Source organism: Dryobates pubescens, chromosome 1 (assembly GCF_014839835.1).
Source record: "Dryobates pubescens isolate bDryPub1 chromosome 1, bDryPub1.pri, whole genome shotgun sequence".
Classification (NCBI taxonomy): Eukaryota; Metazoa; Chordata; class Aves; order Piciformes; family Picidae; genus Dryobates; species Dryobates pubescens.
The window spans coordinates 55502877-55527940 of NC_071612.1; the positions used below are offsets into that span (position 1 = coordinate 55502877).

General features: G+C 39.4%; 1 protein-coding gene across 1 annotated transcript in view; it reads right to left on the reverse strand.

Annotated features, from left to right (window-relative positions):
* The window catches only part of VEGFC (vascular endothelial growth factor C), a 75985-nt gene extending 67885 nt beyond the window's left edge, over positions 1–8100 (reverse strand). Inside the window, exon 1 of the mRNA XM_009896351.2 lies at positions 7545–8100. Coding sequence (XP_009894653.2) covers positions 7545–7685 — 141 coding nt within the window. The 5' untranslated portion in view covers positions 7686–8100. The remainder of the gene's footprint in view (positions 1–7544) is intronic.
* Positions 8101–25064: the final 16964 nt, after the last annotated feature.

Genomic DNA, 25064 nt, shown 5'->3' on the forward strand with positions numbered 1-25064 from the left:
CAGCAGAACATGACTCTTGGGTAAGAAAACTAAAAAAAAATAAACTGTTTAATGGTGTACAGGACTCTGCTCTGGATGACAGCCAGTTCCTGAATTTGCTTATTTTGCAGCGCTGCCATAATCAGGAAGTAGTTAACACAGGGGCCGCCACACCTGTGACACCAGAGAGAAATGCCTGTAGCTCCAGCTCCCCAGCAGCCTTCTGGTGTCTTCCAAAATCATGCAATTCTTTGCCAGTATTTTACCTGAAAGAACTAAAATGGGATAAGAAGTCACAGAATCACCAAGGTTGGAAGAGACCTCAAAGATCATCAAGTCCAACCTGTCACCACAGACCTCATGACTAAAACATGGCACCAAGTGCCATGCCCAATCCCCTCCTGAATACCTCCAGGGATGGTGACTCCACCACCTCCCTGGGCAGCCCATTCCAGTGACGAATGACTCTCTCAGTGAAGAGCTTTCTCCTCACCTTGAGCCTAAACTTCCCCTGGCACAGCTTGAGACTGTGTCCTCTTGTTGTGGTGCTGGTTGCCTGGGAGAAGAGACCAACCCCCTCCTGGCTACCCTTCAGGTGGTTGTAGACAGCAATAAGGTCTCCTCTGAGCCTCCTCTTCTCCAGGCTAAACAATCCCAGCTCCCTCAGGCTCTCCTCATAGGGCTTGTGCTCGAGACCTCTCACCAGCCTCGTTGCCCTTCTCTGGACACGTTCAAGAGTCTCAATGTCCTCGGACTGGACACAATACTCAAGGTATGGACTTCCCTGCTCCTGCTGGCCACCCTCTTCTTGATGCATGCCTGGTCTATTCAGGGAGGAACAACAGGATGTGAAACACCTTCAACAATTTTTAAGCTGCATCCTAGAGGTCAAGCTATTTGAGAATTGTCACAAAATTGGTGAAGCCATTATATGAATAGTATGGGGCTTTGGCAGTATCAGAAAATAAATGCCATTAACTTCTCCATTGAAGTTAACCATAAATAACACATAAATATTAACCCATCAGAAAAAATTCTGGTGACAGATAAACACAAAACATGAAAATCAAGTTGACAAATTCATACATAATAGCAATTCAACAAAAAACTTCCCATTGCCTCCCTAAGGTATTTATGTTTTAAATTAAAATTCTTCTGCAATTTATGCAGTCATTAGTGCCTTTGAAGCAGACACATATATAAAAGGGGAACCTGGCATTACATATCACTCAGGTTAGAAACAAGGTGGAATTAGGAAAAAAAAAAGTATCAAATTTTTGTAATAGATAATTAAAGCATCGTGGTACCCTACACAGTAGATTAAATGCAGCACTTTACCAACCAAACTCTTAAGCAGCAACTTCAACTTTGAAAGAGCTTGCGTCTTTCAAGTGGCAACCTTGCTTGGAATTTCTTACAGTATATTCTACAAACAGATGTAGCACATTTTTTACATTAAACAGGGATACTAAACTTGGTAGGATACCAGCCTGACTTCAGTTGGATTCCCTTTATTCCAAGCATTTTGTTTTAATGAATCACTGACCACATTCAAAAAAGCAGCAGCTGAACATGAGGTTCTAGACAGATTTTCTATTCCAGTTGCAGCATATCAATAGAGAGAGGATTATTACCATTACACTCCACTACAACAGCCTGAAGAACAAGTCCTGCTTTGTTTTTGCTAAAATAAGCAGACAGGCACCCTTAAAGAGCGTGCAAGATTTTTAAACACAAATTGAATCTAACATTTTTGATGGGATGGTTCTGCACACCTCCAAACACTGCTGTTAAAGTGATCCCCAAAGCTTTTTTAGAACCTTCAGAAGTGCAGTTATTTGTCAGCAGTAATCCTGTAAAGTCCCTCAGAGGCACACAAGTGTGCTTACACAAGACACCCAGGAATGCACATACCTACACTGAGAACTAGAAAAGCCAGGAGCTCTTAGTGCTTAGTACTCCACTCCAGTCATACAAAAGGCTAGGCCAAGGTTTCATAATTATATTTGTTGCTTAGTCTTCACAATAGGTCCTATTATATTACTTATGGTTATCACTTTGTATCTAAAAAAACAGACAGCATCTTTCTGTGTGTGCATGTTCATCTGAAAAAAAGACCGTGGTTACACATATTAACAGGAAAGCTGCAGTAGACAAAACAACATTGTCCCTACTCACTCAGTTCAGTATTCTCCATGTGCTGGGTGTGAGGTTTATGCTTGTTTGCAGAACCTAGCCTCGTCGCTTACCAGTGAATGTAACACCACAATGTAGAGTACAGCACATGTAGAAACTCAGAGGCAACTAACAAATTTGATGAGTCTGAGATTACACTACCGAGTGATGAGAGGAAATCCTAGAATTTAACATACAGTGCACAAAACTGAACACAGTACTCAAAGTGTGTTTCCTTCAGTGGCGAGCAGAGAGGGATAATCACTTTGCTGGTCCTTGTGGTCACACTATCCCTGAATCAGGCCAGGATACCATTTGCCTTCTTGGCCATCTGAACACACTGCTGGTTCATATTCAGGCAGCTATCAACTAGCAACCCCAGATCCCTTTCTGCCAGGCAATGTTCCAGCCACTCTTCCCCAAGCCTGCAGAACTGCATGGGGTTGCTGTGATCCAAGTGCAGGACCTGGCACTTGGCTACATTGAAACTCTGACTCACTTATCCTGCCTGTCCAGGGCCCTCTGCAGAGCCTTCCTACCCTCGAGATGATCAACACTTCCTCCCATCTTAATGGAATCTGCAGACTTACTGAGCATGCACTCAATCCCCTTGTCCTGATCATTGGTAAAGATATTAAAGAGAACTGGCCCCAGTACTGAGCACTGGTAACCAGCCACCAACTGCATTTAGCTCCATTCACCACCCTCTCTGAGCTTGGCCATCCTACTAATGTTTTATCCAGCAAAGCATCTACTCATCTAAGCCATGAGCAGCCAGTTTTTCCAGCAGAATGCTATTGGAAACAATGTCAAAGGCTCTGCTAAAGTCCAGGTAAAAAACATGCAAAGCCTTTCCCTCATCCATTAAGCAGGTCGCATTGTCACAGGAGATCAAGTTCGTCAAGCAGAACCTGCCCTTCATGAACCCATGTTGACTGGGCCTGATCACCTGGCTGTCCTGCATGCATGGTATAATAGCATTCAAGAAGATCTGCTCCATGACTTTGCCCAGACTAATAAGCCTGTAGCTCCCCACATCCTTCTCTGGCCTTTTTTGTAGATGGGCATCACATATGCCAATCTCCAGTCATCCGTGACCTCCCCAGTTAGCCAGGACTGCTGGTAAATGATCCTAAAGGTTTGACTATGCAACAAAATGAAGGTGTAGCTATGACAAACCCTTCTAGCAGGGTGGCTTCTTTTCAGTAATTGACACCATACTACTGTTACCATAATAACCAGCATCTGCTACTGCTACCTTATTACCATTAGGTAATTTATTAGCAGTCCAAGCACATGCTACTGTCACGACTTCATTTCAATAACTTAAGTAGTCAATTCATGCCAACAACACCAGTGCAGTCTCTCCAGTTCACTTTGAAACTTTCAGCAATTAATAATAAATTATATTATTTCATTTATATCATAGATTCATAGAGTCATTTAAGTTGAAAATGACATTTAAGTTCTCTGAGTTACACCATTACTGCCAAATCCACTATTAAACCATGCCGTAAGCACCACATCTACACATCTTTTAAATACCTCCAGGTATGGTGACTCAACCACTTCATTGGGCAGCCTGTTCCAGTGCTTCACAACCTTCTCAATGATCAACATTTTCCTAATATCCAATCAAAAACTCCTCTGGTGCAACTTAAGGCCATTTCCGCTTGTCCTCTCCCTTGTTATCTGGAAGAGGAGACCATACTTTTCTTGCTACAACCCTCTTCCAGGTAGTTGTAGTGATAAGGTCTCACCTCAGCTTCCTTTTCTCCAGTTTCCTCAGCCACTCCTCATAAGACTTGTGCTCTAAAACCCTCACCAGTTTCGTTATCCTACTCCAGACATGCTCCAATGTCTTTCTTTTAGTGAGGGTCCAAAGCTCAACACAGTATTCAAGGTGGGGCTTCACCAGCACTGATCACAGGGGTACAATCACTTTTCTAATCCTGCTGGTGGTACTATTTCTAACAAAAGGTTGTCACTGGTTTTCTTAGCCACCTGGATACACTGACAGTTCATATTCAGACAGCTGTCAAACAAAGCTCCTCCACAAATGCCACCTTCTGCTGGGCAGCTTTCCAGCCACTCTCCCCCAAGCCTGTAGCTCTGCATGGGACTGTTGTGGACCCAGCACTTGGCCATATTGAATCTTAAACAACTGGCCTTGGCCCATCAATTCAGCCTGTTCAGGTCCCTCTGCAGAGCCTTCCCATTCTCAAACACAGTAATGCTCCCTCCCTGCTTAGGGTCATCTGCAAACTTGAGGCCAGGCTTGAGTTCCTCCAGATCACTGCTAAAGACATTAAAACACTTGGTCCTCCTGGGTGGACAGTACATACACACAGCACCTTCCTATTTCAAAACTACCTAAAGAGCAAGAGTCAGAGACTAAATGCATTATAGGAGTTATTAAAATATTCATAGAGTATGAGAAGGTAAAGTTTCAAGTCATCAATGTCACCCAACTGCTCACCCTCTCCTAGCTGCAAATGCTCCACACATCCCTGCAGGGTGGCAGACCCCTGCCAAAGTGCAGCAACCCCAGGAGCAGGAGAGTTGATTCCCCCAATCTCACCTTAAGCAGAGAGATAACTGAGGTATGAGGCCTTCTGCAGCGGGCCACCCAGAGAGAGGGAGCTGGGACAACACTACATCATGCCCTGCAGAAGAGAGGAGGGATGCAGCTTTGAGGAGGTCACCGTATTGGGGCAACCTTCCTGTGCCACAGGAAATCCAGATGAGGTAATCGACAGGCAGAAATTGTTCCCATCTCTCTCAGCAGACACTTCAAATGAAAAGTATTAATTTGGGCTCTGTAAGCTTGATAAATGATGAACTTTATCCCTATGCAGGGAAAAAAAAAAAAAAAAGAGGGAGGCAGTGTTGCACAAGCTTATCAGTGCCCACTTGCTGTAGAACATGCCCTTGCAAGAGCTGTGCATGAAAAATGACTGCTATTTATATCTGTAGTGTTTCCAAATTGCTGCAAATCACTAGGACAAGATTAACATGTAACACTTACCTGCATAAAAACACAATGTCTTTATTTTCTGTCCAGCTTTTCCTCCTGTGCTGGAGGACCCTCGCTTTCATCTACAACTTTACAAATGTTTCCAAAGCTGAAGTTTGTAAAAAAGGAGTAAAGATAAATAAATCTATTGTTTAAAGAGTTGATCCAAAAGGCTGTATGACCTGCACTTAGGCATCCATTTAATATGCAGCCGTATGGTATATGAATGGAAAGTTAGGGCAGACTGAAGTGAACACACACTTTTCATTGAAGTTAAGAAAGTTCAAGACTTTTTACTGACAATGTAATCGTTTTCCATGAAACAATTACTTGCAGTTTACTTATTTAATCCTTTCATAATTACTTCAGACATTTATTTCAACATCCTCTCATCACAGTAACAAATACACACAGTACTCACTCAAACAGTTCCAGCAAAAACAACAAACTCGGCAACTAAAGACTTCCAACATAACTAAGTCTGCTTGCACCCAGAGTAACCCTCTCCCTCTGCTACTCATTAGTAATCAGGTACAAAACCTTTTTTTTTTTCTGTTAATGTAATCTCTTAACACATGCTATCCCACTCACTTCCCAGTCTCTTGACCTTTCTTCCTTTGGTTTGCTATGAGTTCCCCTTTTTCCAGGGAGCACTTGCACTTCTACATCACACGCTACCATGGCAGTTTGACTGTGCATGGGAACATACAGCATCACTTAGTAGAATGTCTTTTCTATCAGCTGTTCTACCTCAGCAGTTTAAGTGTACAAAATACACACCATGCTCCGGTCTGGATTCTTTCCACCTTTTCAGTATAAGCTCTTCCAAGGCTTTACAACTCAAACACCAATTTCACCCAATAAGTAAATGATGTACAGTCATAGGCTGGAAAGACTTGAAGTATTTTTACCATTCACTATGTTCTGCATTTCTTTTATAAACAATCTAAGCAATAACAGTGACCAGCTGAATTAATTCTGTGTTCCTATTTTTAAATACCTATGTTTGAAAAATACCTGATAACCATTTAAGCAATATGATCATTGATAGCATATTAGAAATCACAACACTGCAATGCACGCATTCAGCTGTCATTAAAATTTAAAGAGATGCGACATATGAGTTAAAAAGCATGAATTCTGTGAATAACACACGGTCTATTCAAACAAATGCTTTGAATATCTGAATTCAGTGTAGCTAATGTATACTATCAAAACTGGACTTCCCCTGTAGTTAAGAGTAAAATCTCCCAAACTTCTCGTCAGTAAAGCAAATAGCATAAGAAAAAAAAACTAATAAGAATGTCATCATTTAATCCAAATGCCTTCCTCCCTGGCCCGTACTGAAATGAGTAATGAATGAGTTGGGTCATGACTGCTTTCAGTAAGTATGCCAAAAATCTTCAAAACAATGTAAGGAAGGTAAGAATTGTTACAAGTTCAGACATCAGAGATCTTCCCAATAACGCCACATGTTTATACAACCACATACTATGCATCACTTTCATGCATCAGCATAACGGGAACTGCAAAACTACGAGTGACAAAGATACTGAATTCCATGTTACGAAACCTCCTGTGCAACCCACAGTTAAGGCAGAATAGTAATTATTTGTGACTGAAATCTGAGAATTCGAGCTCAACCTTTGCCGTGCGCCTGGGCAGAATGAAAATTTTCAGATTCGAGTGTCACCTTACAGCTCCAATCAACTCTTGTCATGCAGCAGCAACTCATCCAAAATGTCAGTAACTCCAAGAGACTTTTCAACAAATGGAAAGTCTCGGGTTTTGTTCTCATAGCCCTCCCCTCCCTCCCACCCACCCCCCTTCGCCGCTCCGACTCCCTCACCGCTTCGTTCCTGCGCACAGCTGCTCCTCCGAGCCTTCCTCAGCCCCCTCTCCCCTGCTCTGCCCGCCCCAGTCACTGCAGGACCCCGCAGTTTCGCTCATTCCGAGGCAGCGACACCGCGACCGGTCGGCGGGAAGCGCCCCAGCTGCCAGCGCCAGGGCAAGCTGAAGCCCGCGGGTCGCTGTTCTGTCCGGGCTCCTCTGCAAACGGCGGGGCCACGGCGGGGCCCGCTCCCCGTCGGGCAACCCCAGCACCGCGGCAGGAGCAGAGCCCTGGGACTGCCTCAGCCCATCAGGTGTTGTGAGTTTCTCTGTACATATAGTTCCCCGTGCAACCTTTCTTCCAGCAACTTTGAAAACCCAAGCAATTTTTCTTCTTCTTAAATCCTTCCCCCACGTTTAAAGAAACCCCCAGATTAAGTTAAAAGTTACTACTCCCAAATGTTTTCCTCGGTCTGTTCAAACGGACTCAGAGCCACATGCTCAGAGGAGTGAGCTGGCATCTAGCGAGGGGGCATGGGCTTACCTTTGCCTCCCCCGCGTCGGGCTCCTCCTCGTAGTACCCCTGGCCGGACTCGTAGGCGGCGGCGGCCGGCTGCCGGGGTCCCAGGAGCACGGCGCCGGCAGCGAGGCAGCAACCCAGGGAGAGCACCTCCAGCAAGTGCATGGTGCAAAGATGGCAGAGCGCGCGCGGAGCGGGGCCGCCGGAGGAATGCAAGCGAAATTATGAGGCTCCTTGTCTTCCTTTCCCCCTTTTCTTTCGCTGTCCTCTCCCCCCTCCCTCCCCTCGCAATATCCAAGGCAGTAAATCCGTAGGATGGAGAAGACGCGGTAGCAGCAGCTCCTAGACGCCTGCAAGGGAGTTCCCAACTTTACCAGCCGCTTTGCAAATTCCCACCAAAGTTATCCGGAGTTTGCCAGGTAAAAAACCCACCAGGAAACCGGACATCCGAGGCTGCGCTCACTCGGGAGCAAGGGAGGTGGAAAGCACAGAGAGGAGGAGGGAAGGGCAGGAGGGAGGGAGAGAGCGGCAGAGCGGGAGCGAGCAGCTGGCCAGTCGCACCCGGGGAGTTCCGTTCGCCCTCCTGCACGAGCCAGGCCGGGCTGGGCCGAGGGGCTCCGCTCCTCTCGCCGCGGAGGTCTCTCCGGACGCCTGTCAGCGGCAGCGCGGCCAAGGGGTGCGCGGCGACGGCCGCGCATGGCGAAAGCGCCCTCTGCCTGCGCCTCTGTGCTGCGAGAGGGCCCGGCGGCAGCCTTCCTCCTCCTCTTCCTCCTGCTGCTGCTGCCGCCGCGGCGCCGCCTGCCGCTGGCGCGGCGCTGGCGGCCCGTGGAGCGGATCGTCCCGCACGGCGCGCGAAATGCCGCCCGGGGTGCGGCGCGGCTGTGCCGGGAAGGGGAGGCGAGCAGGCCCCAGCCCCTCCCCGCACCCCGGAGGGGCACAGGCGGGCCCGCAGCGCTGGGCTTGTCCCGCCCCGGGTCCCAGTCCCGAGAGTAAAGTAAAGTGGCTTGCTTGTTTTACTGGGCTTCTGAAACTAGCGGATGAAGTTTGGTAAAAGCACGCAGATATCACACAACAAAAATTCTGCTAATCCTAATCCATTACATGTTGAGCAGGGTTGGCAGCTTCACAGTTTTTAGTTGGTTGGTTGGTTGGTTTGTTGGGATTGGGTTTTTTCTTTTTTCTTTGTCAGTAAACGATTTTGCCGTGTTAGAAACCATGCCAGAGCACCATGTTACTGGTAAGTCTTCCTATCAATGACATCTCAGAGCCATCTTTGAACAGGAGTTACATCCCATTCAGAGCCCTAAATAAAGCAGAGTGTAGACTCTGTTTCCCGTCACTGTGATTAAAAAAGTCAAGCTGTAAAACCAAACCAGATTGGACATTGCTCACAGAGTAGTAACACACTACACCCTGCCCAGATATGCAAAAAGAAAAAATTGTGTTCCCTCTAATAGTATTTTTGCTTGATGTGAACAGCATTTCTGAACCTTGTGCAAATGCTTATATAGCTTTTCAGATTGATGTAACTATTCAGGGAATGACATTGTAGGTGTTATGAGTAAAGGCACCTCTAGCAAGCCTTTAGGTACCTCCTGTTCATTTTATTAGTTATAATTTTCAAAACAGTATTTCAGCTTTCTGCTACACAAAATATTTTAGTGCTAGGAAGTAACAAAGAATGAAATCCAAAATGTAAAAAGAGCTGTATTTTAAAAGTTTTTATAGTTACTAGAAAGTTATTAAAGCACTTACTTATTTATTAAAGATTATAACAGCAATGAAGCAAAGACAGTGGTAAAAGTTACGCAAAAGAGCTGTGAATATATAAAAGAGTGCATATGAATTAAGGTGGCTATTGTTTTTCTGTGGACTCTTACAGCACTACAGAGCAAAGCATAGGATTAAGCCTAAAGAGAGCATAGTTCGGGATGTAAAACCCATCTAAACAGAAGTTCAGTGTTACTGGTTTGAGTTTAAATATATTAAAATTTCCTGGTAGCATCACAGACTGGTGTAGGAAGCAAGTTCTTTTGCAGCACATTTACAAAACCTGCCTGCCAAATCACACACAGATATTCTTTCAATAATTGAGTGCCACGCAAGGAGTGCTTCCCCCTAACTACATCACAAATCTGAGTGGAACATACCACTCCTGCTCTGGTATCAATAGTATCAGCTGGCTTCATTATTTATGTTCCCAGTTTCCCAACATTTTCATTCTGTCCCTTTCCACACACACACACACACACACACACCCCTTCATAGAACATCCTTCATGGGATCAAAGGCTTTTATGCAAGAGAGTATTTCCATCAGCTACTGCTCTGTAGAGCAAGTTTAAAGTGTCATAATTGAAAGCTAGTAACCATAGTCATTGTGCCTTAATTCCAACTATAAGGTTTTTACAATGTAGTAGTAGAAAGCTCTGATACTTTGTATTTGCTGTTTCCAAATCACAGTTCTGTTGACTTTAGGACTCTTAAGACTTTTCTCAAGTCAGGGTGTATTTATTTCTATCCCATAAAAGATGTTTAATTTAAAGGTTTACTGATTTATAAATATTTTCTCCTTTCTCTACCATGTAAAGATTAATATATCTCCTCAAGCCTTCAAATTCAGCAGAAGTCAGCCAGCAGGACAATTTAAGTTCTATGTGGCACCTTTATAAACACAAATGACTAAAGAGATACCCCTAATAATCTAGTAATACAAGTCTAGGTCTTGCCCTGCTATGTTTCAATGGCAATGATAGTTACTATTGACAAAGGAAATTTTTTGTCAGATGCAAGATTCCTTCAAATGAATTCTCTTGATGTTGTTCTAAAATTCAATTTAAAAAAATTAAAAATATAGACCCCATTCTGTTGTCCAAGTTGGTGTAATATACATGCCAAGCAGATTCCTCTCCTGTGTCTAGACATAGCTGCTACAGTCTTTTCTGATACATTCTGCTTCCAAAACACGAATGTGTTTCAGTACTTGTTTCCTATCTCCATTCATTAGCAGTATAAAAGGTGAGAGAGGAACCACTAAAATAAAAGCGAGCTGAGACTGGGGAACAGAAAGGTATTAATAGCAGCAAGAAAAATCAGTATCGTGCAATTCTAATGTGGCAGATAGCATGGTTTGTTTTTTTCTGAACATTCATAATCCTTCTGGTGAGTTTCAGTGGAATTTAATGTAAATCTCAAAGGTAGGAAACATTGTTCACTGAGAGCAGTAATTCAGAAGACTGGGAGTGCCATTCTGGAGTAATTAAAAAAGCTGAAGTCTTTGTAATAACTTCTTGTCTCTAGCTCCTCTACAGATTGGACTCCCCTATATTCCCTTTGATTCTTAAAAACATAGGAGGAAAAAATTGCATATTGATCAGTGTCTTCAACATCGAAGTCCAATGTACATAATGTAGATGAGCCCGATATGTACAGGGGAAAAAAGAAAAGGAGGAGGCATTTTAAATTCAGTGCCAAACTACTGGAGCAGCTGCTTACTAATGCATTTTCTGCCAACTGAATCTTTCAATCTCAAGTTTTATTATACATTTATTTCAGAAAAAGTATAGTGCAAGTGGAGACCAGGTTGTAGTCCACTTCAAACCATCATATGTATGTAAGGTGTACATGACTTAGTGGAAACATTTAGGGGGACTGCAGTTTTACTGATTTTGTGCCTAATGGCCTTCCTTACAAGCAGATTTTTGAATGTATGTGGGTTGTTTTGGGGTTTTGTTTAGTTGGTTTGTTTCTTGGTTTGTACGAGCCCCCATTTGGCATTCCCCTATATAATCCCAGAAAAGGGATCTAAGCATGTTGGCTTGAAGATCATAAAAAGCAGATGTAATCTTTTCCTCAACTTTAATCAAGCATCCTCACCATAAAACTTAACCCATGGGAAACTGTTCTACACCAAATCTCCAGCCAGTGTTCTTGAAATGTAGCTTTATACATTCATGTCCCTTAAAAGTATTGCCAGGATGGATAACTTTAATTCAATGAAAAAGACATCACTGCTGCAAAATAACTTTCTACAATGCTTGACCCAGCAACCTGCACTTTGTTATTCATAAATTTCTCCTTCATTTAGTATAAAATTTGGTCTTTCTTGATAATTAACAAGGGAGGATTTCTTTCACATTGTCTGATAATCAGGGATTACAGCATTATTGGAATTTCTTTGTTCTCAATGATTCTTTTTTCTAACCTGTTAAAATAAAAACTATTGATTTCTAGCATTAGAATTTCTCTATGCCACAGATTGGACAGCTGCAATTGCATAAACCCCTTGCAACTCTTTCTGTAGTAAGGGGTTAGTAGGATGAAAAAATGGGCAGCACAAGGCAGCATCTCAGAAAAAAAGTGTTTTAATTATCCAAACCAAATTACATATTTCTAAAGCTGCCCTAAATTTAGAATGGAAAAAGCCCTAGCACACATTTTATTCAGCTGTCTTGCATTAGATTCTTTCTCTTTACCATAGTTTTTCTTCCCTCTTGGAAAGTAAGGTCTCACACAAGAACAGGTATGTAGAGAAGATTGATTTAATACCCTGTAAACTGATTGTTACAACCTCTGACTATAAACAAAGAAGTGATGGATTGTAAATTTATGCCACCTGAAAGCTGTGCACAATCTAAACGACATAACGAAAGCCATGTCACTATATAAACAAATTTGGATTCAACAAAACATATTAGGACTTAACAGCACATGACCACTGCATGTCCAAACACTTACCATGTTACATACCTTCCTACAGCAGTCTTCCAAGTGACAATCTATGAGATAAAGAATGTATTCAGAGTCTTTCTTTCCTAATGACATTTATAAAATCTTGGAATGTAACAGGATGAACTGATCCTAAGTCAGTTCAACAGACATTTTTATATAATTGCTAAAACAATGGCAGAAATAATTATTTCTATAAAGAGATCCAAATTTCCACTAACTTTTTTCCTGCATACCTTTTCTTCCCTCATACATGTATTTTCTACTGCATTTTCCTATGTACAGTTTTCCTCTGTGCTTCAAGCTGTCTGTTCAACATTTTGTCTGTTCTAGAAATTAAGAATGTACTGAATCCTTCAAATGCAAATTGCTGAGGTATAAGAGCCTCAAAAAGATTGTAAACCAGTATTGACACAAATTCATTTCCAAGCCTAGAATACTGTAATACAGTTACTGATTATGATCTTAATTTTTCCTTATTATTTAATAGGATTTCCTTACCAAATTAAGTAGTTTTCTTCTATGTAAAATAGCCCTTTAAACATTTGAACACTTAGTCGTCTTGCTTTAAGCTAGGTAAAATCAGGGTTTGCAATACTTGTGTACAGCTTTTCCTTTTCCAGATTTCTCCTTGGCCTTATGACTGTGATTGTAATAATCTTTACTTCTAGGAGTTCTCTGCAAGATGGTTCTCAACACTGAAAAAGGGAGCTTCAGAACTGACCTTCATTGTGTAGAACAATTGAGAGCAAAACAAAATACCCCAACCCATTTTTCTGCATGTACATTCATTCCTGTGTGGTATTTGGCTATAAGGCAGATTCATGTTCATCTTGCAATCAGATGGAACTCCTACGTATTTTTTGAGGATTTTCTATCCAGCCAGGTGTTCCTTTTCCTGTAGATTTGACTCTTCCAAGTTAAGTGGCTCACTCATCATTGAAATGGTGTCCATTATCTCCTGCTTTTTTCTAGCCATTTCTTGACTTTTTGGAAATAATTTCCAATTTTAAGCCTGTCTGTGCCATTCTGGCTGACTAGAGCTTGTCTGCACGTGTGAAAAAGTAAAGCTGTATGCTAGAATTTGTAGTCATGAGAAGCTGGAGGCAGACAACTGCAAGGTTTAATAATGGATCAGACAACTTAATGGAGATCAGAACCTTAAAAAAAAAAAAAGTAAGAGTAGAGAAGTGGGACATTGCATCTGCATACATAATTCAGTGAATGCAAGTGCTGGAGAAGTGTGAGGGAAATGGACTGCAGAAGCAGGCAGTCCTATATGTTCTCCTTAAATAGCATGTTCAATTGAAACCGTTGGAGACAGAATACTAGATAGACAGTCTAGACAGAAGGTCTGCCCGAGCCAGTAGGACATTTCATATAATTTGAGGGAAACGGAATCAATTTCTCATTGATTCAAGTCCAAACCACAAAGTAAATTTGTTCTTGTCATTTAGTCTCATATCCAGACCACGTACACTTAGTCATAACAAAAATACTTATTTTTACACATCATTATTACACCAGAAGTTGGTCCAACAAATAGGGTTGGAAGGAATTACATAGAAAATCCAATCTGTAAAATATTCTTTACAATCCATAGTGAAATAAATAAAGAGTGCTACTGCCATCAACATTAAAACTAGATTTAATAATTCTATCTTAAAAAGAGAAAAAAATCAATCCCATATATCTGCTTTTCTGGATACATGTCACAGAAAAACAAACAGTAAAGCAGCAGATTTATTTATTAAAAAAAAAAACCAAAACAATCACTAACAAAACAACAACCAAATAAGACAAAATAAACCAAGAAACCTACATGCCAAGTTTTGGTCAGGAAGTTTCTATTACTAATAGTTTGGATTGGCACCATGCTTAACTTCGTTACTGAGAAAGTTTTGTTCCCTTAATTGCTTAATAAATAAATAATAATAAAAAAGAACAAAAGTGTATTGATATGCAGATTGTATCAAGGGCCACAAGCAATTCCTTCCTTCATCATCACCTGGTCAGGAAATTTCATTTTCCTAAGCACCCAATCCTCGGTGGCACAAATCCTAGTTTCCTGTGATATTGTGAAACCTGTGCTGATCCCCCCCTTCTCCTTAATGAATTTATGTAATAAAATACATTCTTAGACCAGTTCTTCACTGTTTCTTCCTTTTAGTACAACTTGTTTATCTCTCTTCTTTGGCCAGTCTCTTGACTTTCTACAGTTCAGGCTAGACTAGGCAGCTGATGCACGCAACATGGAAGCAGATCATCACACGGCAAAGCAGCATTTAGCACATCCGTCGTCCTTCTGGTTGCCTTTCTCTTTGTAACTTGAATTTAAGCAGCCATGACTGATGTAAAAAAGCAGGTAGCATGCTGGGCTTAATCTATTTTTTAAATTCCTATCCCATCACAAACCTACAGCTATTCTCCACAGGGACACTTCAACTAATCTGTGCCAGCATAAAACTCTTAAGTGCAAAGGATAGAGCCTCAGACCATTTCCACAGGTTCCAGCTGTGGAACTCAAACTAATCTTCTCTATTGATAATGAATATAAGCCTAAGTGTATTCAAAACTAAAAACAAACCCAGCTTCTTAGTAAGACTACCTGCAGTGATGGCATCTTCCCAGGGTAACCAGCTCAGATCTGGAGAGAGGAGGAGGAGAAGGCAGAGACACAAGTAAAGACAGTGTTTAAAACCAACACACAACAATAACAACAAAACCCAACAAACCTCACACATAGCTAAAATGTATACGTTCTATTTTTTCCAAAATATGGATTATTATATTAAATAATTTTCAGAGATGCACAAATGTCACCTTTGCTTACCCCTTTTAAAAAATTTCAAGTAGTCAAATAGGCAGCTTTGTCATCACTGTTTCTTAAAGCCAGATTTTGGGTTTCATCCCTAGTAACTCCAGCAGGTTAGTCAGAATTGTTTTCTTGTCCCTTAGTATAACTATAGGGTCACTCAGGAGGAAAGTCCTGGTCATACTTTTGCTGTTCCCTTGAGATGTGGCCAGCGAGGAACAACCCCTACTGAGGAAAGGCTGTGGGGTGGGGGAATAGCTGTGGAGGTACAGAGGAGATTGGACTGTCTGAGAATCTAGTGAAATTCAGTTAAACCAGACTACATGGTACTGCTGCTGCCTGCTAGAAAGACAGGCACAAGAAAGGTGATACAAACCATAGTATAGTTTTAAAAGCTTTTTAATACTTACGAGGGATTGCATATAGCTGACAACTGCATTATACACTTTTTGCTCTTGGGTTACTCTTAGGAAGTCTTTAATCTCTTATAATGAAAATAGATATTTACTTGTAGACCTTTGGAGTTCTAGTGTTCTAGGTGGTAAAACACATAAAAATTTGAATAGTTAAAAGGGATATTTATTTTTACACTTCTGAAATGAGTGTTATATTCCCCTCATAGGCTAATGTTTATAGTCCACGGTTTTGCTCTGAAATCTTCAAAACAGCCAGAGGGAATTAGGAACAATTGATAATCATATCTTTTTACTAATAGGTTTCTTTCAAATCACATCTGATTTTTATAAGCAAAATTTCCTGCTTATGCTCTTATTCAATTATGTCAATGATCTATCCAAGAAGGATAAGAGTCTTTTTCACTTTTACAATAAAAGATAGATGTATTCATGTAGTGATATTAATAGCAGGGATGTTAATATCCATAGAAGGCCTTCAAAAATCATTTGGGTTTCATAAGTGTGTTCCCTTATTTTTACAAACAGAACTTCAAAGTCTGGACATGGCAGTACGGTAGTTTCAAGGGGGTTTCTGCATATTTATTGTGTGACCTATTGTTTAGTTAAACTGTGTAGCAGATGCCTTGTTAAGTTATAATGCTGAGTGCCAGTAAGAACAGAACAACATTTTGAGTTCAATCTACTCTCAGTCAAGGTCAAAAAGAGCGAGGACTAAACTCAGTGAATTTTCAAAAGCTTACCCTAAATATACAATATCAAAGTTCATAATTAAGAAGGCTCATTTCATCAGCCAGCTTCATGTTTGCACAGCAGTGGGAGTAATTATAACACTCTCATTCTTTCAGGTTGACTTGAACACTTGACCTTACAAACAAACTCCTTTTTTCCCCCTCTTAAGATGCAAAGCCAAACCATTTGATTTTAACAAAACAGAGCTGTCAGTTTGACATTTCAAAGCACATTTAACTGCTTGCTTTCATTAAAAAGATAGTTTATCTTTAAAATAGAAGTTTATAGACTGTATCTACTCATTTTTTTGCCATGCAAAGATTAAAAAAAAACCCAACCAACAGTAAGTTTCTGCTTTTTTGACCTTTTCCTCAGTTCATCAGCTGAACTATATTTATTCCAGTCTCCACAATACACAGAAATATCCAAATTCATGCCACTGCCAGGATGCCTCAAGGGCACCATTGCCTTGATAGTTCTCTTACATCATGCCAGTATTCATTGATTCACACAGGGCCAAGGAATGTGAAATCCAAAGTGAGAATAACAATTGTTCTCAGCAGTAGTCATGTGTGGGCAGATACTCAGCAAAACTAACCTCACCCAGGAAGAGTAAAACACATGGAAGAATATCCTGCCTCCTTTTTGTCATCTCAGGGTTGAGGTTCTAGTTGAAAGCCAAATTCTAGTCAAGGAAGAGTGATAGGCTCCTTCTAAAGGGGAACTCATTTTTTATTTCTTTAGCACATACTTTATAATGTACACTTAAATATGTTTTTTCTCTGTTGGTAATAGTGGGAGGTTATGTGCTAATTTTGAGTTCTCTAAAGTTACACAGGAGAAGTCTCATGCTGATAATTTACAATGGCAAATCTGTCCCTGGGAGTCCCAGTGCCATAAGGATGCAGAAATATAGAAGGGAAGGGGCTAGGAATTTAAGTGAGGCAAGTAATTAACCCATGAGATTAGTCACCAGTCTGGCAACCTAACTATGAAAATGGGGCAAAGTTAAAAGAGGCGCTCTGGATATGGAGGTTTCAGTTGTTGACCGACTGTCCTCATGCTTTTATTTTAGATTTTTGTCCTGCTCATGGTTTTTCAACTCTGTGTAGCAAAAATTGAAAGGTATGACAGATCTCAATTTTTAAACACATCAGTAGGTTTTACTGAAGAATTCTTAAATCATTAAATTTGAAAAAAAAAAATCACATTGCAACTGTCTGAAAGTCTGAACAGTTATAAAGTGAAGCTAAAAATTTTAGAACACAGTTAATGGATTTGCATAAAATCCTCTGGTAGTTGTTATCTCAGTTTTCCATTAAAAAAAACCCAAAACATTTGTAATACTTACCAATTGTATTTGAAACAGCTTGTGGTAACAGCTGTATGTGCTAATTCTGAGAAACTCAGGAACTAATTCTGAGCGTTTTTTGATAGTCAGTCACTATAAAGGCTGTTATTAACAGCAGTAAAAAAAAAAAAGACTTTTTATTTATTTATTTTTTAATTGAAAAGCATTACTCTTCATTACGGAGAGGTTTTCTTCTTCATATAACACAGTCAAAACATAATTTATCTAGATAAAAATTACCTCAAGAGAGCTAAATTACACTGCCAAATATACTATGTACTGGAGTCCTTTTCCATCTCATAGAATACATAGAATACATAGAATAAACCAGGTTGGAAGAGACCTTCAAGATCATCGCGTCCAACCCATCACCAATCCAACTCCGCCCAAGCAACTAACCCACAGCACCAAGCACCCTGTCAAGTCTTCTCCTAAAAACCTCCAGTGATGGCGACTCCACCACCTCCCCAGGCAGCCCATTCCAATGTGCAATCACTCTTTCTGTATAGAACTTTTTTCTAACATCCAGCCTGAACCTCCCTGAATCTCCATCATCTGTAATATACTATGATTCCTTCAGTTAGTATGAATAGTTTACAGTCACTTTAACTGTATGATTTCATTAGTAGCGGTACAATATTCACACTCTACTAGCAACCACAATACACTCAATAATTAGAAATTAAAATTATTGCTGCCCTTTGTCTGAATTATCCATAATTAGAGCTCATGTAGTCAGAGACAATATCCAGAGATCCACCAAGTCATGCTCAGAAGGGATACTCAGGTTTATTTTTTCTCTCTATGTATCTACAGTAATCTTCTTTTTCTCCAAATTTTCCATTTTCTGATGTTACCTTACTTCAGTCTGTTTCACAGATGAATAAGCAGTCAAAAGCTACCTCTCAAACTCAGTGAGCTCAGCTACACAGAGACAGAAGAAACAGAAGAAAACACAGACAATAATTTATTTCTTTTTTTTCTATGATCTGGCCACTCAGTATGGGCAGTTCTTTGGTTTACTACTGAGGGAGTTTTGCAGAACTGTCCGTGAAGGAGAAGGCAGATCCTAGAACTATCAAGTTTATTTTTTAGAGGTGGGATTTTATGTGTTCTTTCTGTACATCAAGCTGACAGTTGGAGAGGACAGTCCTTTTTGAGAAAATGAGAAACAAGGAGCATTTTACCCACATTTACGAAGTATTCTAAGCTGGAAATACAGATACTAAAGAAAAAGTGAAAATAAACCCAACTCATCCTTTGATTAAAACCAGCTCTGATCACCGCTGATCCTGGTCTAGTTATACAAGACCAATTATATATCCAGATCAGCTTTTTGAAGTCTCAGAATTTCACAAACTATTGGAGAAACAGTTTCCTTACTCACACAATGCTATGGTAGTCTTTATATTCTGCATATATTACAGGATGATAGCAGGCATGAAAACTCCTCACAAGCTGACCCCTTCCTTCTGTCGGAGCCAAAGTGATTGGTACAGTTTAAACAGCACTGCTCTTCCTTTATATAACTCACATATGATCGAAATAAATGGAAACAAGATAGCTATGCTCCAGCTATTTTTTCATTTATAGCTAAATATCAATTATTTCTTCTGAAACGAAGTGTCAAGTTTTATGAGAGCCACTAAGTTTAGTCTCTCTGACTGCAACACTTGGTTTCTCTAACACATGAGACAGCTTAGAAAATTCTGTCCAATATCTCTATACACATTCTCATTGCAAACAGTAAAAGTCTAACTGTGGACGAGGAGATTTCATACTTATCCACCCACACTTTCTTGTTCAATATATGCAAATTGCTGAAATGAATTAGTACCAGAGTAAAAAAAGAGAGTGCCAACTTACCACACGTGAGATCTATTCTTTGGAGGGACCGCACTTTTAATGTCTATTTAGAATGATGATTGTCTCTTACACAATTATGAACAGGTAATAATTCCACTGTGGTGTTGTTTTTTTTCTCCTGAATTTATGTTGTCTGCCATATATTAAATTTCACAGCTTTGTGAATTTTTTTTTTTTTTTAATGAGACTACATATGTGGCCTTCATCATTATATAATTAAGTAAGAAGTAGTATATAACCAACCTGCTTTTTGCATTAACTACAGAGGCTTATGCTTGATTTTTTATTAAAATAGGAGAGAAATGCTATTTGTATTTTTTGCCACCTACATGAGGTAGTAATTCTAGGAAGCTGCAAAGACTATGATTACATTAAAGCATTCATTACATATTCTTACTTCAAAGAAGAGAAAAAATTGCGTGAAGTAACATATCCTATTAATCACAGAGATTTGAATCCATCTAATATTCTTTATAATTTTGGCTTGAAATCTATTATAATGTCAAATACTATTAGTGACGCCTTAGCTACTCAATGGAGGCAACACAAGTTCTTGCATGAGAATTGACTCAAGAGAGTCATAAGACAATAAAAGGTTAGCAGGGCCCACAGCCTCTGCTCTCCAATTCAGTAGCATGAAGAAAAAGCAAATTCACTAGGAGCTGTCAACTCCGAAACATCTCAGTTCAATATAATTTCACCAAAGATCAAATGGAAAAAGATAATCTTGTTTTCTAGACACTTAAATCCCATTTTCCCAGGCAGATTTACCCCTTGGTTTGTCCAAATGTGTCTTAAACAGAATATCTTATTCTGAAATATCTTCCCCCCCACCCCCCAATACAAACAGGCACAATAGCACTGAATACATCAGTGTCACAGTTATTGTTTCTAAAGATTAGGCAGAAGGCCACAAGGCATCTATGGAAATTTGCTAATACTCTTACAGTACATTTATACTTTATGAAAATATTTATTGGTATATTAAGAATTTTCAGCTTGTTATCCTCCCATACTTGTAATTATCCTGCATTGGTAGAAAGCAATGCAAATGTTTATTAGATCTGCTGGGGCCTCTAAGCTCTTTTTACTTTTGTTCCAATAAAAAGATTGACAGGAGTGCAGTGTTATTAATATTTGTTGAGTGGTTTGTACATCAAAGACATCCTGCTGCTCAGTTATGTGCATGCTACCAGAATAGTTAAAATGACTAAAACGCTTAGCAAAATATTGCTTAAGACAGGTTACCTGCAGAAAAACTACAACTATTTGATTTAAATAATTATTTTCCTATTTTGGCATCTGAAAGTATTGTTTTGTTCTACCCTAAAGATTTGCTTTCTCCATTTCCACAATTTTAGCTATTAACCTTCAGTAAGATATTATTGTCAATTCAAAGACTCAAGTGTTGCACTTAGCAGAAAAGTTTTCATCTGTGAATCTGAGTCAAATGACAGTGTTATAAAAAGTTTCACTTTGGAGATAGTCTTGTGTTCATTATTCACTTAGGGGGGGAAAAATGATGAAAAAAAAGAGCATCTGATATTCCAATTGTAGTGAAATCAAAGGTTTGCTAAACACAAGTAACAACATTTTCCATCCTCCTCAATGAGAAAGTTTCACCCATAGTGTTTTGGGTTTTAGGCTGAACAGTACATGATTTAGAAATCTATAGATATTTTGGATTTCAATGCCCTGGGCTTGGCAAAATTTGTACCAACATAGCTCTAGTATTTTGTGTTGCAAAACTCTGATTATGTATCAAGTTCAGTCCTGTACTGAAAGCAAGAGAAGTGCTCCTTTTCCAACTTGGCATACTCTGCAATGTATCTTTCTATTTCTTCATTTTATAAGAATGGAAATGCAATTTAAGGACAAGATGAGGCTTATAGTACATTGATTCTGTCATTACAAAAATACATTCTTGTCCACTTCAAAATTACTACTTATTTTGAATAGAAGAAAGTAAGCCAAGAATCTAAGCAGGTAATACTATTTTAACACACAACTCTCATAAAAATACATCTTGTAAACTGTGGTGAGTTACAGGTGTGTGCATTCAGGAAAGGAGGACAAGATTTAACCAGTTGTTAACCTGTTGAAACAGGACTTTTTTATTACTTCCATCCTCCATCCTCCCCCTTCTAATGATAACTGATGGAGCAGGAAAACAAACTCATATACAATTATATGCCTCTGGAACTATGTATACTTAGTTCTGAAAACAAAATAATCCTCCACAATAACCAACAAAATATTCCCTCTCCTCCAAGTAAAATATTAGCATCACGTTTTGGTTTAGCTTGCAATACTGAACAAAAGGAACAGCAATAACAAATACAACAGGAAAAACTGGGTATAAACCCAGATTTCTCTCTCCTGATACCTAGCATTTACTAGATAAAAGTTGTTGGGGTTTTTTTGTTCTTTTGGGATTTGTTTCCCCTTTTAAAAGAAGTGTAATAATTCCTCTTTGAAACTATTACAATCACAAGTTTCTAAAGGTGATTTAGCAGGGCTTCTAAAGCCATAGAACTTTATCAGAAGCAAGGAATCCATACCAGCCTCTGTAAAATCTCAAACAATACAGCTGCAGATGACTACCAGAACACTACAACAAGTCATTATGGAGCATGACCCAAACCCACATATTACCAAGTTTCTTTTCTTTGGTATCAGGTAAAATGCCACAATTATCTGAAACATCAGTTCATGTATAATTGAGTCCTATCTTTCATGCTCATGTGAAAACATCACTCATTTCTATCAGTAGGCAAGTACTGTTACATGATAAAACACATACTAAGTACAAATCAAGAAAGATAAGAGTCTATTATTTTCAGGGGTAGTGGCCAGCATACCATGTTAGCCCACAAACTTAAGGGCCAGGGGTTTATAATACTGACTGTACATTTAGTTGTACAATTGCATATTAACTCATGAATGACATTGCTTGGACCACACAGAGGAAAAATGTGAAGTCCGTAATCTAGTGTGGTCAAGAAAATGTAATACTATGTGAGAATTCTTTTTGTGCTGATTTTTTTTAATGGAACAAAAACTTTCTGACTACAAAATAGAAAAAATGTCATGATCAGTCAGAATAAATTAAGGTAACAAAATTTATCTCAATTAATAAAAAACAACAAAACAAAACCCCAAACCCAACCGGTTGATAGCTGAAAAGCTCTATCCCCATTTAAGATCTGTCTTCCTCATTTAAAGGAAAAAAAAAAAGGGCAACTCTCTGCACAGCATTTTAACTCAAATTACTAAAGAATTAGAACTAAATAAGCATGAAAGCAAGGGAAGAGACAATAATAACATTAGTAATAACTCAAGCAGCATGTATCACATCAGTTATTTTGCTTTTATGTAACACACTATTAGTTGGTGTGGGGGTTTTTAAGTGAATATTAAATACATTGTTGTCCAAACAAGATAACTATGAAAACTATGTAGGATGTTAATGAAGTAAACCAGAAAGGATCTGAAAGAAATAGTAATTGCCTACCATTTTAATAGCCACCACGATACACAATAGTTTCCCAAAGAAAGAGGTTGATATTTTTTTGCAATAATAGCCTGTTTGAATCAGAAGCAATTGAGAAACAATAAACATCAAACCCATGAGATGTCTCTTCAAAGCAATGTTTCTTTTTCAGAGAGGCAAGACTTTATTTTTTCCCTCAGAAGTAAATTCTGACAATGTACAAAATGCTTTTATATTTTCTGTAAGATACTTTTAAGTAATTCTGAAATAGATGCACCTTCTAAAGAGTCTGTCTAGCCTGCTATCTTGACACTTACAGTGACCAACAGCAGGTGCCTGCTGAAGATCATAGTATCATAGAATCAATAAGGTTGGAAGAGACCTCAAAGATCATCAAGTCCAACCTGTCACCCAAGACCTCATGGCTACTAAACCATGGCACCAAGTTCCAGGTCCAATCCTCTCTTGAACACCTCCAGGGATGGTGACTCCACCACCTCCCTGGGCAGCCCATTCCAATGGCTAACAACTCTCTCTGTGAAGAACTTTCTCCTCACCTCGAGCCTAAACTTCCCCTGGTGCAGCTTGAGACTGTGTCCAAGCACACAGCTATACTTCTCCAGAACATTTTCTAGACCTTGGCAAGAAACAGCTCAAAATTTCTGAATCAGAAATATTATCCTTTTTTTTTTTTTTTTTTTTCTTTTTTAAAGTAACAGTTCTTAAGTTATTCTGTTCCAGGAATTTGAACTGTCACCTTTGGAGATCATGTGAATTTTCACTATCAGTGACACCATGTGGCAGCTTCATGGCATGCTGTGCGAAGAACCATCTTCCTTAGTTTGCTCTGAATACCACTGGTTTTATGTTATGCATCTCATTCTTATGGTGGAACTAAATTAAATCCCTATCCACCTTCTCCTCACCACTTCTGATTTTATAAACCTCCTTACATATACCCCTTTTTTTTAAATTTCACCCCCCCCCCAAGGTTCCTAGTCAGTTTGCTTTTTCTTCACACAGAAAATAGTTTTGTATATTTGATTACTTTTGTCATCCTTCTGTAGGAAGTAAAAAGGATTGCATAAAGTTTTGTTACATTTGATGCAGATTTAAATAACCTTTATTACATTCCTAGTAATTCTCAACATTTATTTCTTTCTTTAGTACTAAGGAATATTCCTTATACAAGAATTTGTACCTTAAAGAGAATTCTAAACACAACAATCAAAATCTAAACCCAAACAAAAATATGCTTTCACACTGCAAGCCATTCAGCTTTTTTATGCTAAGCCTAAGCTCACTGTGATGTTTTATGAAAAGTGCCTAATTTGCCAAAGTCACAAAACTTGCTCTTGCTAAGAGGTTTTCATGATACCATTTTAATGCTGCAATGACTCATTCTTCCTAAAATTTTATCTGACTCCTGCACACCATCCAAACACTTCTTCTGAGCATAAGCTTATAATGAAATAAAGTAATACTTCAGACCTTCACTCTATGGGTAAGACAAGATGCAAAAGCCTTTTGAGCCACTGGAGGTGGCTATCAGTACAATTGCTGCTAGAATAAAAGCAGGTACTGCTGTTCCCATCTCTTTTTCCCCTGTTACCCCACTGGACTTAATGCACAGTAACATATATTAAATGCCTGTTAGAACCAAGGTAAGAAAATTCACTTGCAGTAGCACATTGCCCTTCTGTAGCGGCTGAAGTGATAGCGTATCTAGCGCACTAGTCAGCACATCAGAAACAGTTTCACCTGTTGAGCAACAGATAATGACATATGTTAAAGTCATTCAATTGATGGTCATTACTAGAAAATTACATTCATAGGCAAAGATGTGTATATGTGAGATAAAATATTCCGTTGAGTTTGTGGTTAAGATGTCGTTTGCTGCTGCCAGCTCTCAAAAGATTTATAGTTTGCAGTTTGAGTCCTCTATTATAGCAGAAAATATAATTTTAAGTGCTACATACTTTGAATTTATGGTTAGTTAAAGGCAGAAAATATTAAATGACCAAGTGAGATGCAGTCTTGTTGCAAGCCCAGTGTTGCCTTTATTTCAAGTATTTGGCTTCAGAAAGATTAAAGCAAATAAGAATTCAATGGAAGCTTTTCTGCTTCTCTTTTTCAGCTCCCCAGTA